The sequence below is a fragment of the Narcine bancroftii genome, chromosome 7 (assembly GCF_036971445.1).
Source record: "Narcine bancroftii isolate sNarBan1 chromosome 7, sNarBan1.hap1, whole genome shotgun sequence".
Lineage (NCBI taxonomy): Eukaryota > Metazoa > Chordata > Chondrichthyes > Torpediniformes > Narcinidae > Narcine > Narcine bancroftii.
The window spans coordinates 176478683-176493845 of NC_091475.1; the positions used below are offsets into that span (position 1 = coordinate 176478683).

General features: G+C 39.1%; 1 protein-coding gene across 2 annotated transcripts in view; it reads right to left on the reverse strand.

Moving 5' to 3' along the window:
- The window catches only part of mtmr6 (myotubularin related protein 6), a 55679-nt gene that overhangs the window by 13960 nt on the left and 26556 nt on the right, over nt 1-15163 (reverse strand). For both annotated transcript variants that reach the window (XM_069891438.1, XM_069891437.1), the window contains exons 6-8: nt 8958-9092; nt 8725-8857; nt 4726-4835 (exon numbers count right to left, since the gene is read on the reverse strand). In XM_069891438.1, coding sequence (XP_069747539.1) covers nt 4726-4835; nt 8725-8857; nt 8958-9092 — 378 coding nt within the window. The remainder of the gene's footprint in view (nt 1-4725; nt 4836-8724; nt 8858-8957; nt 9093-15163) is intronic.

Sequence of the window (15163 nt, forward strand, 5' to 3'; positions counted from 1 at the left end):
TACAAGTAGATTTCAGGGAAAAGAGGAACGATTGGGAGAATAGGACCCCAAAGATGAATAAGGTCTCCATGTGTGGAGCCACAGGAGATGGGCAAGGTCCTAAACAACAATATCTCATCTGCATTTACTATAAAGGCTAGAGAACTCAGAGAAGTAAATAATGATGCTTTGAAGAAAGTCCACATTAAAGAGGAGATACTGAAGGTCTTAAAATGCAACGGTCAATAAATCCCTAAGGCCTGATCAAGTATATCCTATATTAAAGAAAGCTAGGGAAGAAATTGCAGGTCTCCCAGAGATAACTGCATCATTGTTAGCCACAGGAGAGGTGCCAAAAGGCAAGTGGGTGATTAACACCATGCTTTTATTTTTAAAAAACTGCAAGGACAAGTCAGGGAACCACAGGCTGGTGAGCTGAACATCAATTGTTGACAAGGTACTGGAGGGGATTCTGAGAGACAGAATCTACATGCATTTGCAAAGACAGGCTGATTAAGGATAGTCAGCATCGTTTTGTGTGGGAAATCACGTCTCATGAATTTAATTAAGTTTTTTTTAAAAAAAAGATTAACAAAAAAGATGCAGGCAAGGCAGCAGACATCATCTACTGGACTTTCTCAAGGTCTTTAACAAGATCCCATCTGATTAGTTGGTCCAGAAGATTATAACACATTGGATCCAGGGTGTAAAATTGGATGTAAAATTGGTTTGGTGGAGGCAAAGGGTGGTAGTGGCAGGTCACTATTCAGATTGGAGGCCTGTGAATGGTGATGTGCCACAGGGATCAGTGCAGGGTCCACTGTTGTTTATCATCAATATTAATTACTTGAATGACAATGGTCAGTGTGAGATGACTCCAAAGTTGGTGGTAAAGCGAATAGTGAAAGTGGTTTCTCAAGATTAGAACAGAATCTAGAAGAACTGGGAAAGTGGGCCAAGGAATAAGAAATGGAATTCAATTCTGACAAAAGTGAGGTGATGCATTTTGGTAAGATAAATGAGGGCAGGCTAATTCACACTGAAGAGTTTTTTGTTGAACAGAAACACTTGGGAGCTTACTCTCATCAGTTAAGGTATTCAGTATAAGAGCAAGGTCATCATGTAACAATTTGGCAAGCAGTACTGAGACCACATTTGGAATACTGTGCACCATTCCATTGACCCTGATAGGAACAATCTCATTAAGGTGGAAACATTTGCAACAATGTAACTGGGACTAGTGGGCTTCAATTATAAGGAGAGGCTGAATAGGCTGGGACTTGTATCTCTCGGGAGCATTGGGAGAATAGGAGGAGACCTTATAATGGAAGTTTTATAAAATGATGAGGGGCAAGACAAATTGTCATCGGGACCAATGATATCTATTAAGTTCAGGCTGAAAGCACAGATTCAGGAATTGCAGGTCAAATTTACTAGAGTTCTTTGAGAATATAATGAATACACTGGATAGAGAAAGTGGTTGTTGTATACATGGATTTCCAGAAGGCATTTGATAAGATGACTTAAAACTATGGATAATTTAAAGATGTACAGAGTGGAGAGTAATGCATTACCATGGATAGAGGGTTGGTTAATCAATACAAGTCAAGAGAGGATATATGTGTGTTTCTCTAGCTGGCAATCAGTGGTGAGCAGGATACCACAGGGTTCGCAGCATGCCATACATTAATAATTTGGAAGAGTGATCTGACAACACTAAATTGAGTGGAAAAGCAAATTATGCAGAGGATGCAGAGAGAAATAGATAGGTTAAATGAGTGGGTAAACAGTCTGGCAGATGGACTTTAATGAGATTAAACGGGAGATCATCCACAATGGAAGAATAAAATAGAAGACTAGAGTATTAATTAAATAAATAATTGTAACATGCTGATGCACAGAGGGACTTGGGAGTGCTTGTACAGGTCAGTTTGCAGGTGCAACAGATAAACAAGAAGCCAAATGGAATATTGTTGGAGGGATTGAATTTAAGAGCGGGTAGGGTCTGCTACAATTGGGTTCTGTGAGGGTGCAACTGGAGTTCTGCGTGTAGTTCTGGTGACCTTACTTGGTTTGGAGGTGGTACAGGTTTATTTTAGAGATGAGGGGTTAGCTAATAAGGAGAGACTGAGTCACCTGGAACTATACTTGCTGGAATTCAAAAGAATAAGAGATCATACAAAAACACAAAAATGAAAGGGTTAGAATAGATAGAGGCAGGAAGATGGTTTCCACTGGCAGATGAGACTCAAACTAGGGGACTAGGGAATCCTCAAGATTCAAGGGGGTAGATTTAGGACAGAGATGAAGAGAAAACGCTTTTCCCAGAGCAATGAATCTGCAAAATTCTCTGTCCAAGGAAGCAGTAGAGTCTGCCTCATTAAATATATTTAAGACTGTTTGATAGATTTTTCATTATAAGTAGTGCAGTTTTTTTGCACCATCAATAAGTGGCAATTCTGTCTCACCTGCAGATAAAAGAATCTCAGCGTTGTTTGAGATGTCATGTACTGTATGTACTCTGACAATATGAAATTTAAAGTGTTATGATGAAAAGGCAGGTTGGTGGATTTGAGTCCATGCCCAAATCAGTCCCAATCTTAGTGAACTGTGGATCAGGTTGATGGGCAGGTAGCCTACTTCTGCTCCAATTATGTTCTTGTGTAAATTAATCAAACAGTAATCATGTCATTCATTTTTCTTTTCTGAAAATATTCTGTGTAATGTTTGATATCTTAATCTTTACCAAGCTGTAAGCTTCAGAGAAAAAAAATGACAAAATTGACAGTTGAACACCTAAACTAGGATGGGGTTAACCCAGAAAAAATAATCTTGCTACTCTTAAATCAACTCATTAGGAAAAGCAGCTCAGCTTGGAAGCTTTCAGAACCATTCAGCAGTCTGTGCTGGATCTCATGAGGGAGGGAAGGACAATAAAAGTTAATACATATTATTTTGCATGTAGAAGTGTGGGATCAGGTTACAGGAAGCTTTACTGTGATACTCCTGTGGTGGCAAGGTCCACCAACTTTCACAAAAAACATCTTCTCAGGAAGCAGGAAAAAAAGGAGAGAAAGAAAAAAGCTTTAGAGTCAGGGGGGATATTATCCCATTGAATATATTACAAATCTACACACCCATCTGTCTGTTTATATCATATTGGATCACTTAACTTTCTGCACATGGGTAGAGTTGTGGGAGGTAAAGAAAACAAGCAGTGAGATCATGGAACCTATACAGATTAAAGAAGAGGAGGTTCTTGCTGTCTTAAAGCAAATAAGGGCAAATAAATCCCCAGACCCTGACAAGGTATTCCCTCAGATTTTGAGGGAGACTAGTGTAGAAATTGCAGGGGCTCTGGCAGAAATATTTAAAATGTCCTTCGCCATGGGTGAGGTGCTGGAGGATTGGAGAGTAGCTCATGTTGTTCTGTTATTTAAAAAAGACTCCAAAATTAACCCTGGAAATTATAGGCCAGAGAGCCTGATGTCAGTAGTAGGTAAATTTTTGGAAGGTGTTCTAAGAGATCGGATGTACAAATATTTGGATAGCCAGAAACTGATTAGGGACAGTCAATATGGCTTTGTGCATGGTAGGTTGCATTTAACCAATCTTGTAAAGATTTTCGAGGAGGTTACGAGGAAAGCTGACCAAAGAAAGGACTTTAGAAAGGCCTTTGACAAGGTCCCTCATGGGAGATTAGTCATGAAGTAGTAAACTGGATTCGACGATGGCTGGAGAGGAGAAGCCAGACAGTCGTGGTGGATGATTGCTTCTCAGACTGGAGGCCTGTGACTCGTGGTGTGCCTCAGGGATCGGTGCTGCAACCATTGTTGTGTGCCATCTATATCAATGATCTGGATGATAATGTGGTAAATTAGATCAGCAAGTTTGTAGATAAGTATCTAGACCAGCTGAAAATATGGGCTGAAAAATGGCAGATGGAATTTAATGCAAACAAGTGTGAGGTGTTGCATTTTGGAAAGACAAACCAAGAAGACATACACAGTGAATGGTAGGGCAATGAGGTGTGTGGTAGAACAAAGGGATACACAATTCCCTTAGAGTAGCATCACAGGTAGATAGGGTTGTAAAGAGAACTTTTTGTATATTGGCCTTAAAAAATCAAAGTATTGAGTATAGGAATTGGGATGTTATGGTATATAAGACATTAGTGAGGCCAAATTTGGAGTATTGTGTGCAGTTTTATTCACTTAAATATAGGAAAGATATCATTAAGATTGAAAGAGTGCAGAAAAGATTTACTCATATGTTGCTTGGACTTGAGGAACTGAGTTGCAGTGAAAAGTTAAACAGGTTAGGACTTTATTCCCTGGAGTGTAGAAGCATGAGGGGAGATTTGATAGAGATATTTAAAAGTATGAGGGAAGATGATAAATGTGGCTAGGCTTTTTCAACTGAGGGTAGGCCTGATAAAACTAGAGGAGATGGATTAAGGGTGAAAGGGGAAAAATTTAGGGGGAGTACAAGGGGCAAATCACACAGAGAGTGGTGGGAGCGTGAAAAGAACTGCCAGCTGAGGTGGTTAATGCAGGCTCAATTTTAACATTTACAAAGAATTTGGACAGGTACATGGATGGGAGAGGTATGGAGGGCTTATGGACTGGATATAGGTTAGTGGGACTAGGCAGAGTGTAGTTTGCCACAAACTGGAGAGGCTGAAGGAGCCTGTTTCTGTGCAGTTGTGTTCTATGGTTCTAAATATATAATGAAGTAAAAACATACTTTAGCAAGAAGTGTCGCAGCATCCAATATAGCTTTTATGTGGCGAAGCCATCCAGAACTCTCCAAACCACTTAAGAAGTCATTTGAAGTTAAAGATTTGGTTCCACACACTAAAAAAAAATTCAGGACAATTCAGAATTATCGTTTAAGCTTGCATATTTGATAAGAGTAACATCTTCTTTGCTCTTTCAAATGTAAAGTCTTCCTTCATCTTTCACGCAAGATGAAAGGGATTTTTCTCAACACAATTTTACACATGTTCAAATAGGCATCTGATTCACATGACTCAGTCAATCTGCCTAATTAATCAGGTAAGCACTGCAGAAATACCAGCTCTTTGGTAATAAAGTGTGTGATCGACTTATTGAAAAACTGTTACAGCTCATTGGTTTCCTGACTCCTGAAGGGGGTGAATGCATATTTTAAGATGCTATATGTGAAAACAAAAAGATGTCAAGAACATTCAACAGTCTGGTTTTATTTTTTCTGAGGATGATTGGTCAGATATTTGTTATGATACTGTAACTAGACTGATAAATGCACGTTATGCAATGATTAATTATAATTTTTTACATCAACTATATTTAACACCTGAAAAACTAAAAAAATATGGTTTTCATGAATCAGATTTGTGTTTTAGATGTGGTAACGCGGTTGGAACTTTTTTTCATGTGGTTTGGTCATGTATAAATATACAATCTTTTTGGAAAAAAATTCAATAGTTTAGAATACCTGTATAAGACTAAAATACCTTTAGACCTGACGGTATTTTTATTGGGTAGTTTGCAGCCTTTGAAAGGTCTGGGATTAGATAAATTTCAACTTGCTTTTGTATATTTAGCATTATCTGTAGCGAAAAAATGTATTGCTAGTACGTGGAAGGATATGAATATGATTGATATTAATAGGTGGCATAATGAGATGAAATATTGTTTAATAATGGAAAAAAATTACACGTTTCGCGTGATAATTATAATTTTTTTCTTCATAAGTGGTTGTTATATTCAGAATATTTACATTTTGATTTACATTAATTAGATTTTAGTAAGTATGCTTCATTTTTCTTTATTTCTTTTTTTTTCTCTTTTTTTCATGGCTCTCCTTAGGAAAGTTGACTAAGGGGGGGGGTTTCTCTCTTTTTTATCTCTCTTTTTTCTTCTATATAAAATGTAATGTTCATGACTAGTTTATTGTTATATATGTTACTTATTACCTGCATCTTGAGTGAATAAATAAAGTTTGGAAAAAAAAAGAACATTCAACAGTCCAGATAGGACCCAAATTCAGAAAAAAATAGTATGGACCCCCTAGTTTAAAACTTGATTTATAATGATCATACTGATAATCTTTGATAGTCAATTGCACAGCTAGATACAGACCCTTCACCCCACATACCAATTAGTACGTCTATCTGTACAAATCCCACTTGCCTGAATTCATTCCATATCCCCCTCTGCCCTGTTCATTGAAGTGCCTGTCAAGATGCCTCTTAAATGTGGATACTGATCCTGCCTCCACTACCACCTCTGATACTAGATAGTAACTACTGTGTACAAAATAAACCACTTGAATCTTTATGCCTCCCCTCTCTCACTTAAACTAATGCCCTTTTATACATATATACTTTTCTAAGCCTCTCAGAACTTTGTATAGCACTATCATGTTACCTCTCAGTCCCCTTAACTCAAGGAAAAACATGACAAACGGATCCAATCTTCCTGACAACACAAACTCTCCAATGCTTCAAATTCTCTACCTTAAATCATACCCTTCCGATAGAGTAATGACCAGAAATACAAATACTACTTCAAATTCAGCCTCATCAATGTTTTGTACAACCGCAACACAACATCCCAAATTCCTCCTCAGCAGATGAAGGTCATGTCTTTCTCACCTACATCCACCCCTGTTTCCATTTTCAGGGAACTATATAGTTGTACCTAGAGGTCTCTCTGTTCAACAGCGCTTCCCAGTGCCCTGCCATTTACTGTAAACATACTACTCTGGTTTAACTTTGCAAAATGCATCATTTGCATTTGTCCAAGTTAACTTCTGTTCCCTCGCTGCATTTTCCCAGTTGATCCATATCCTGTTGTAAACTTAAGACAATCTTCTTCACTATACCACTGATGTTAAAAACTTGCTTGATCATGCAACCTACATTCTCATCCCATTCATTAACATCTCCGACAAATGACAGAGGAAATAGTACAGCATACCACTGGTCACATGCCACCCTCTGACTCCTACTACAAGCCAATTAACGAGATCACCTAGAATCTAGTATTCGAACTTTCTAGACCAGTCCACCATGCTGAACTTTGTTAAAGGCCTTGCTAAAGTCCAGCTAGACAATGTCTACTGTCCTGATCTTGTCAATCATCTTGATCACTTCAAAACAATTGAAATTTGTGAAATATGATTTCTTACACACAAAGTCACCATGACTGTTCCTAAACAGTCCTCGCCTTTCCAATGCAAATAAATCCCATGGCTCAGGATCCTTTTCAATAATTTCCAATGACTGATGTAGCTCCAGCAACTCTGCTTTAATACTGTAAAGTACTAATATTCTTTCAGTCCCCAGTTAAGCTGAGAAAACCTGGTTTTAATTGAAGTAAGGAAAAGTGGAAGAAAATATTCTCTCAGAGAAATATGACACAGTTCTCTGCTCCACCTTAAACAAACAATTAGCCAATGGTTGTAGAGGAGGTAGAACAGCTGCATAAAACTGAACATAAGAAATAGAAGCAGGAGTAGGCCATCTGGCCCATTGAGCCAGCTCCACCATTCAATAAGATTATAGCTGATCTGATCATTGACTCAATTCCACCTACCTGCCTTTTCCCCATATCCCTCAATTCCTTTTTTAAGTAAAAATCTATCCAACTGAACCTTTAACATGTTTAATGAAGTAGCCTCAACCACTTCCCTGGGTGGAGAATTCCACAGATTCATGTTCTCTGGGAAAAACAGTTTTTCCTCATCTCTGTCTTAAATCTACTCTCCTGGATCTTAAGGCCGTGTCCCCCTAGTTCTGGTCTCACCTACCAGTGAAAACAATTTTCCTGCCTCTATCCCTTTCATAATTTTATATGTTTCCATAAAATCTCTCATTGTTCCGAATTCAAGTGCGTATAATCCCAGGCTATTTCGTCTCTCTTCCCAGGTCAACCCCTTCAAATCCAGGATCAACCTGGTGAACTTTCTCTGAACTGCCTTCACGGCCAATTTATCCTTCCTCAAGTATAGAGACCAGAATTGCACACAGTATTCCAGATGCAGCCTCACCAGTACCTTTTACAGTTGCTGCAACAATTTGAAGAAAAATGAATGCATGATTGCTTGAAGGAAGAATTTCACAGAACTTAGTTTTACCTGAATTACCTAATGTGTTAACATAGTTCATTCAACTCCAATTATCCAAAATGGTTGGGACTGGGCCTATGTTGGGTAAATGTTTTTTTCTGGAGAACTGGTTATCGTTGAAAAACAGACCAGTAGAAACAGCAAATCACTTGTAACCGTGTTTAAACAACAACAAACAACAAGGGAAGGCTTTTTAAGCATTAAAATAATGTTTAATTCTCACCAAAAAATAAGCTGGCCACTGCCGATCACCGACACCTCCCTACCAGCAGCCCAATGACCCCGGTCAGTTCAGCTCCGAAAAATTTTCAGATAAATTAGGATTTCTGATGTGTTTTGGCTAACACCCAATATCTAAAAATTTTTTTGGATAAATGAGGAATTTGGAGAATCCGATTTCAGATAATCAGAGTTGTTCTGTACTTAGCTACGGTGAACATGTGCATGTTGAGCTCAGCAGAAAAATATAAGTAGAAATTATAACTGGTCTCAGAATGCCTGGACATCTTCGAGTCAGCATGAAGAATACTGAAAAACGAACTCTTTTGAAATGAAACTGCATCATTCATCTTTGAATGGGAAAATATTGGGAAGGAAGAAAGTACATAAATTCTCTTTACTAAAACTTACCTTCATTCACTTTCTGCAAACTTGCTCTCATTACATGAATATTCTCAATCCCAACAAATTGGAACCTAATGTTGGAATAATTATCTTTGTTTTCATATCCTTTACCTGCAGCTCGATTTGCCATTGCATTTAGCTGGGGAAAAAAAAGCACCGATAACTCATAAAACCAGTTGTAGATTTTTGGTAAATAGGTATTGCAACAAAGGAGAAATTAAATTAAAATTAATACATACTTTTGGCCTTGTATCCATTACATACATAAAGTGGCTGTTGGGATTGGATTTACTTATAGCTTGCAGCATGTGTTCATCTTCCAAACACCTGGCACTGAAGCCAGATAATGGCTGACTGCATCGACATATAGCAGCCTGGAAGAGGGAACAAAAACACAATTGGTGAAGTAATAACTGTTTGTGTTGCATTAACAATGTTGAGGGCAAATTTAGCAATCACTATGCTGGGTGCTTGATCATATTAACATGTATGAGAGGCAACTCATCAGTTTGGTAGACATTAGAGCACTATTTTACGACTACAAAATCATATCGTGCTTCCAAATGTAACAATCTGCATTGAATAAGTTTGAGAAAGCACATTATAATGTGAACTTAAATGGTTATCTTGAGGGCAAGTTCTTCATTGCTGTGAAAATTACTCGCCTTTTGCAAACAGAATCAAGCAATCTGATATGCTTCCTTATTGTAAAGGGGTAGGGGGTAGAAAAGGTGGTCCATCGACATGAACAGTAGCACTTGGACTTGCCTCTGGGGAAAATGAAGCAGAGTGGGAAGAAATTGATTTTTCTCAAGTTGACAGCCATGACTTGTGGGGCACAGCAAGGATAAGAGCTTATGGCCCAGCTATTCATAATCTGGATCAGCCACTCTCAACCTTTTTTTGGCTGTGGCCCTTGAGGACTTTGCTCAAAGTTTATAGGCCCCCATTCCCTTTGAAGCAGTGGTTTCTTCCATATTCTACCGATCACATAAAAAGCAAAAAATATTTAGGATTTCGGTCTGTGACTCCCCTCAAATGTGCTGAGGCCCCCATGGGAGTCACGGACCAAAATCCTAAATATTTTTTAGGATTTGGCTGATCAGAATTGCTGATCCAGATCAATGATTTGTCTGAGGGGAGTAAATGTTTGGTGATGATACTAAACTATGTGATTTTTTAAAATATGGAGTTTGGTGATGATACTTCCACGTGATTTTTTAAATTTGGAGTCAGATAAATTTAGCACAGTAACAGGCCCTTTCAGCCAAAAGCCCATGCCGCATAATTACACCCAAATGACCTACACCCCTGGTACGTTTTGAAGAATGGGAGGAAACCGGAGCCTCTGAGAAAAACCCACACAGATACAGGGAGAATGTAAACTCCTTATACACAGCGCAGGATTCAAACTCCAGCCCTGATTGCTGGCACTGTAACAGTGTTGCACTTTGTTAACCATGCCACCAAAATAGACAAGCAAATAGAGTGGGCAAACATAAGGCAGACTAAAAAATAATGTGAAAACTTGTGAAGCCAGCCATTTGGTGCATAATTTTTTTTTTAAAAACACAGAATTTTACTTGAAAGATGAAAAGCTGGGTAACATTGATGTTCAATGAGACTTCATTATGCTTGTATGCAAGTCAATAAAAGCTAGAATGTAGAAGCAATAAGGCAGATGGTAAATTAGTCTTTAAAGGATAAGGACATAGGAGAAAGAAGCTTTACTGCAAATTGATATGACAACACAGTATTGTGCAACAGTTCAATCATCTTACCTAAAAAAAATATCTATGTCACAGAGTGCAATGAAGATTCAACCAACTGGCTTCAGTAGTAATGTATGAGGAGAGATTGAGTAGTTTAGGCCTGTATTCTCTATAGTTGAGAAGAATGAAAGGTGACCTCACTGAAACGTACAACATTTATAAAGGGTGCACTAGGCTGGTTGAAGCATTTTTCTTCTGGTTGAAGCATCCACAACCAGTGATCAGTCTCAGCATTAAGGGAAATTTCTTCATGCAAAAAGTAATGAATCTTTGAAATTCTCTACCTCAGAAGGCAGTGGCAGTTCAGTTATTGAATTAATTCAAGACAGACTAATGTATTTCTGGAAAGGAAGGGAATCACAGGATATAGAGAAAAAAACAATGTTGAGATAGGTCAACTATAGGTCAACTAGAATGGCTGTGGTTAGATGCCATGCTTTTGCTTTGATGCATTTTCAAGTAGTTCTTTCACCTTTTTGATTCATTTTGTACATAGCCTCAATTATTATTTGAAACATCTCCAGTGACCCTGACCCAGGACAAACACTTCGGCATTGTTGTGTATTCCAAGTTTAAAAATACGCTAGCACATGGAGACATGGTGCTTCATTCATTTCATTCTTTATTACTAATCTTAAAATGGTTTCCTGCGCCACATTTTGACGTCATTCGCAAGCCAGCGTACCTCTTTCTTTCCCCTCCCCCACAGAATAAATGTCATCGAACATGCCACAATTACTAAGGAGTATATATTGATTGTGTTAATTTGCAACGGAAATATAACATACCAAGTGGCCAAGTCATGGTACATAGTCCCAGAGGACATCTTTGCCTTTTTGATCTTTTTGGCAAGGCTAAGTCTGTCTGAGGAGGCAGCTTCTCAGAACTCTTTGCCTTGTTGGGAAAGACCGCCTCCTCCTCGGCGGGTTACAAGGACTGGGAGTTTGGTTTTCGGTGAGCACTATTCGGACTTTGGCCTGTACTGCTTCTATGACTCTCCAAGCAGTGGACGTTAATGGTGTCTCATCTCGTCATTACCTCAGGAATGTCTCATTGACCCAAAATGGAAAGTCTCGGGATTCATCCGTAATCATTCTTGGATCATCTAACACTCTCATCTGGTCCATGTGCCACTTCCATATGTTAGTTTCCATTTGCATTGAATGCGAACCGGGTCTTAGCTTCTCAAGGATGACACCTCATCCAAATCTCTATTGTCTCTGAAATCTTGCGCAAACACTTGTTCTCCTACTTCCAGAGATCTAGTTGGTTTACTTGGAGAAGTGGATTCTTCGATACGAAGGCCGACGTCTGTCTGCATTGCAGAGAGTTGGTCCTTAAATTGCACCCAAATATTAATTCCACAGGCATTCTTTTTGTTTTGGAATGAGGCGTATTTCTGTATGCTACAAAAAAGTGCAATTTTGTGATTCCCAATGTTTAGTGATTTCTTAGTTTCAATGGCTTTTTTAAGTATTTGTACAAAATGTCAGCTTCTCCATTAACTGCTTGGGTGGTAAGGTGCCGAGTACATGTGTTGTATACCGTTGTTATGCAGAAACACTTTAAAAGCATCTGATACAAATTGAGGTCAATTATTGGTAACAGGTTCTATAGGTAATCCGTAGGATGCAATCATACTTCATAATCTTTCAACTGTCTGGATTGTTGTTGATGTGTGCATGTGTGATACTACTGGCCATTCGGAGTGTGCATTGATTATAAGGAAATTTACCCCCATAAATGGACCTGCAAAGTCCACATGAATCCTGTGCCATGGTCGGAATGGCAATTTCCATGGGTTCGCTTCAGCTTGTGGTGCCTTGGGTTGCATTTCCTGACAAATGCAACGTCTCCTCACTCTTTGTTCAATATCAATGTCCCTCGATGGCCACCATACATGCATCTGCACTAGAACTTTCATTCGGACCATCCCTGAGTGATTGTTGTGGAGCTCTGCTAACATGACCATTTGCCATTTTTTTGGGAATGATTGTCTGGCTCCCCACATAAACAACCTTCTTCGATAATTATTTCATTGTGTTACATATAGTAAGGCTTTAATTCTGGAGAAACAGCGTCTCCTACTGGCACCCATTCAATGTACCTTTGACAGTGTCGGCTTGCTTTTTACTTTTTGGCTGGTAGTTTTTGCTGTAATCGGTAGGTGGTGAAGTTGTTCTTGGTTAATAGCCGCTGCTTCCGGTGTCCAGTTAATTATTTCTTCTGTCTGCTCAGTTTCAAGTAGGGGCAAGTGCAATAAAGCATCGACATGGCTGTTTTCTTTTGCCAGTTTATGTTTCAAGTGCTGCTAGCACCAGAATGCCCTTTTTAGGACCCAAGATTAACTCAATAGTTGTCAGTTACTAATGTGAATTTCCTTACGTACAAATATTGGTGAAATCTTTGGAATCCAAATATTATGGTCAATCCTTCTTTTTCCAGTTGTGCATAATTACATTCACAAGCCATTAATTAATGGATATATAAGCCACTGGTTGTTCTTTTTTCACCATGACTTGAGTGACAGATTATGTTATATTTTATATTGAAAATAGATACATTTTAAAGGATATAAATTGTGGCAGGTTTTTTAGTGTAGATCACAAATACCTCAAAACATCTCATTTAAAATGCCAGAGCTCTGCTTATGCCAGACAGTTCGGGCTCAGAATGCCTTTGCAAAAAAACTTTTAAGACTGCCTATAGAGACTTCACAAGTAGATGTTAATTGGACATGCTGTGGAGTAATGGATTATTGTTTCGGAAAGCAACAAATGAATGGACTTGAAGATTAGATTATGAATAGCTGGGCCATAAGCTCTTATCCTTGCTGTGTCTGAATGCAGTTTGCTGTTCTAGGAAGGTCAAGTTATTTTGCAAGCAGGGAGAGTCAAACTGTATGTGTGGTGTGTGTGTGAGAACCCCATTTTGAAGACGGGTTGTGAGTTCTTACTTCAGCCTTTTCAAAGCCCTTGTGGTCCATACAAGAGGAGATGGCTGGCTGTGTGGTGTTTTACCTGTGATAAGGGAAACAGTAAAAGGAACTCTGTGGTGACCTGAAAGAGGTTATCATCTGGAAAACCCTGATGGGACAAGTTTCTTCGGCAAGACACTGAAGTGGCTGATCAGAAGGAATCAGTTTGTATCCAATGAGCAACAAATCTCTCTCTGAAAACCTTCCTGAGCGGTAACCATTTACCTTTCAAGCACCAAAGCCTGGTGAAGATTCATAAATGTTAAATTCTGTGCACCGTATGAGAATGACCTAATGCTAGTGAATTTCGAGGAGTGAGAAGCGAGATTGGACTGTGAATCAAAGAACTTTTTTGAACTTACACACACATTACATACATGTGCGCTTAGAATTAGAAGGGAGTTAGGTTAGTTAAGTCAATAGTGATAATTTAAAGTGTGATCCTGTTTTCATGTTTAAAGATAATTAAAAGCAACTTTTGTTTAAATAACCATTTGTCTTGATGAATTTCTATTGCTGCTGGGTTTTGGGGTCTTCTAGGCCAGTAACACCTGTGACAATACTGCACCCAAACCTACTGGTGAGGCATCAACCACTAGAGTCACTTCTTTGTCTAGGTCGTAGTGGACGAGCACATTTTCACTTGAGGTCAACAGCTCTTTTAAACAGTTGAACTCGTGATTTGTTTTTGTGTTCCAGCATCATTTCAGATCTTTAAAAACTGGTTCAGAGGGTTGCACATGTTTGATTGTATTTCAGCCATTTGATAGGCAGGGTCCTCTGCAAACTGCTTCACTATTAAATGTACCTTGCCGTGCCTTGACAAATAAATTGTAGTCAATGCTGATATTGTTAACATTGACACTGATAACGTCAATAATTGTTTGAGTTTAAGTTTGGAAAATCATAAAAAAATTTCAAAAAAACACAATCATCAAGGATCCACACCACCCAGCACATGCTCTGTTCTCACTGATGCCATCAGGAAAGAGGTATAGGTGCCACAAGACTCACACCACTAGGTTCAGGAACAGCTGCTACTCCTCCACCATCAGACTCTTCAATGACAAACTCAATCAGGAACTCATTTAAGGACGTAGAGGACGGCAACCCGGGCCAACACAGGAAATGGCCGTCGAATGTGGCGACCGGCAAAGCGGTGAAACTAGCCAATCACCCCCCAGTGGATCACAGGGGTCCCAATCAGGGCCCGGGCATCTGAGAACCAATTGCAGCCGGCACGCTTGAGCCACACCCCAGTGGTGATGCATCAGAGCTGACTATAAAAGGCAAAGCTGCCAGTGAATAAACTCAGTGTTGAATACGCTCTACTGGTGCTTGTGTCTTTCTTCTCCTGTGGATTTGAGCTCCAGTCTGATGACTATAACAGAGAGCTATAACCTAGCTATAGCCGAAGCGACCTTGCTACAGACTCTCACTTGCGCACTTTATTGATTTTTTAAATTCTTTCTGTATTGCACAGTTTGTTTACATGTTATTTGTTTACCTATACACACTATATCTTTTTTTGCACTACCAATAAGTGGTAATCCTGCCTCGCCCGCAGAAAAAGAATCCAGGGTTGTAATGTCGTGTTTGTACCTTGACACGAAATCTGACTGGATGAGATACAACTCAGGTTGCTATGGGAAGGGAGGGAAGAGACTGCAGGGGTGTTGGCAATGACCTTTGTATC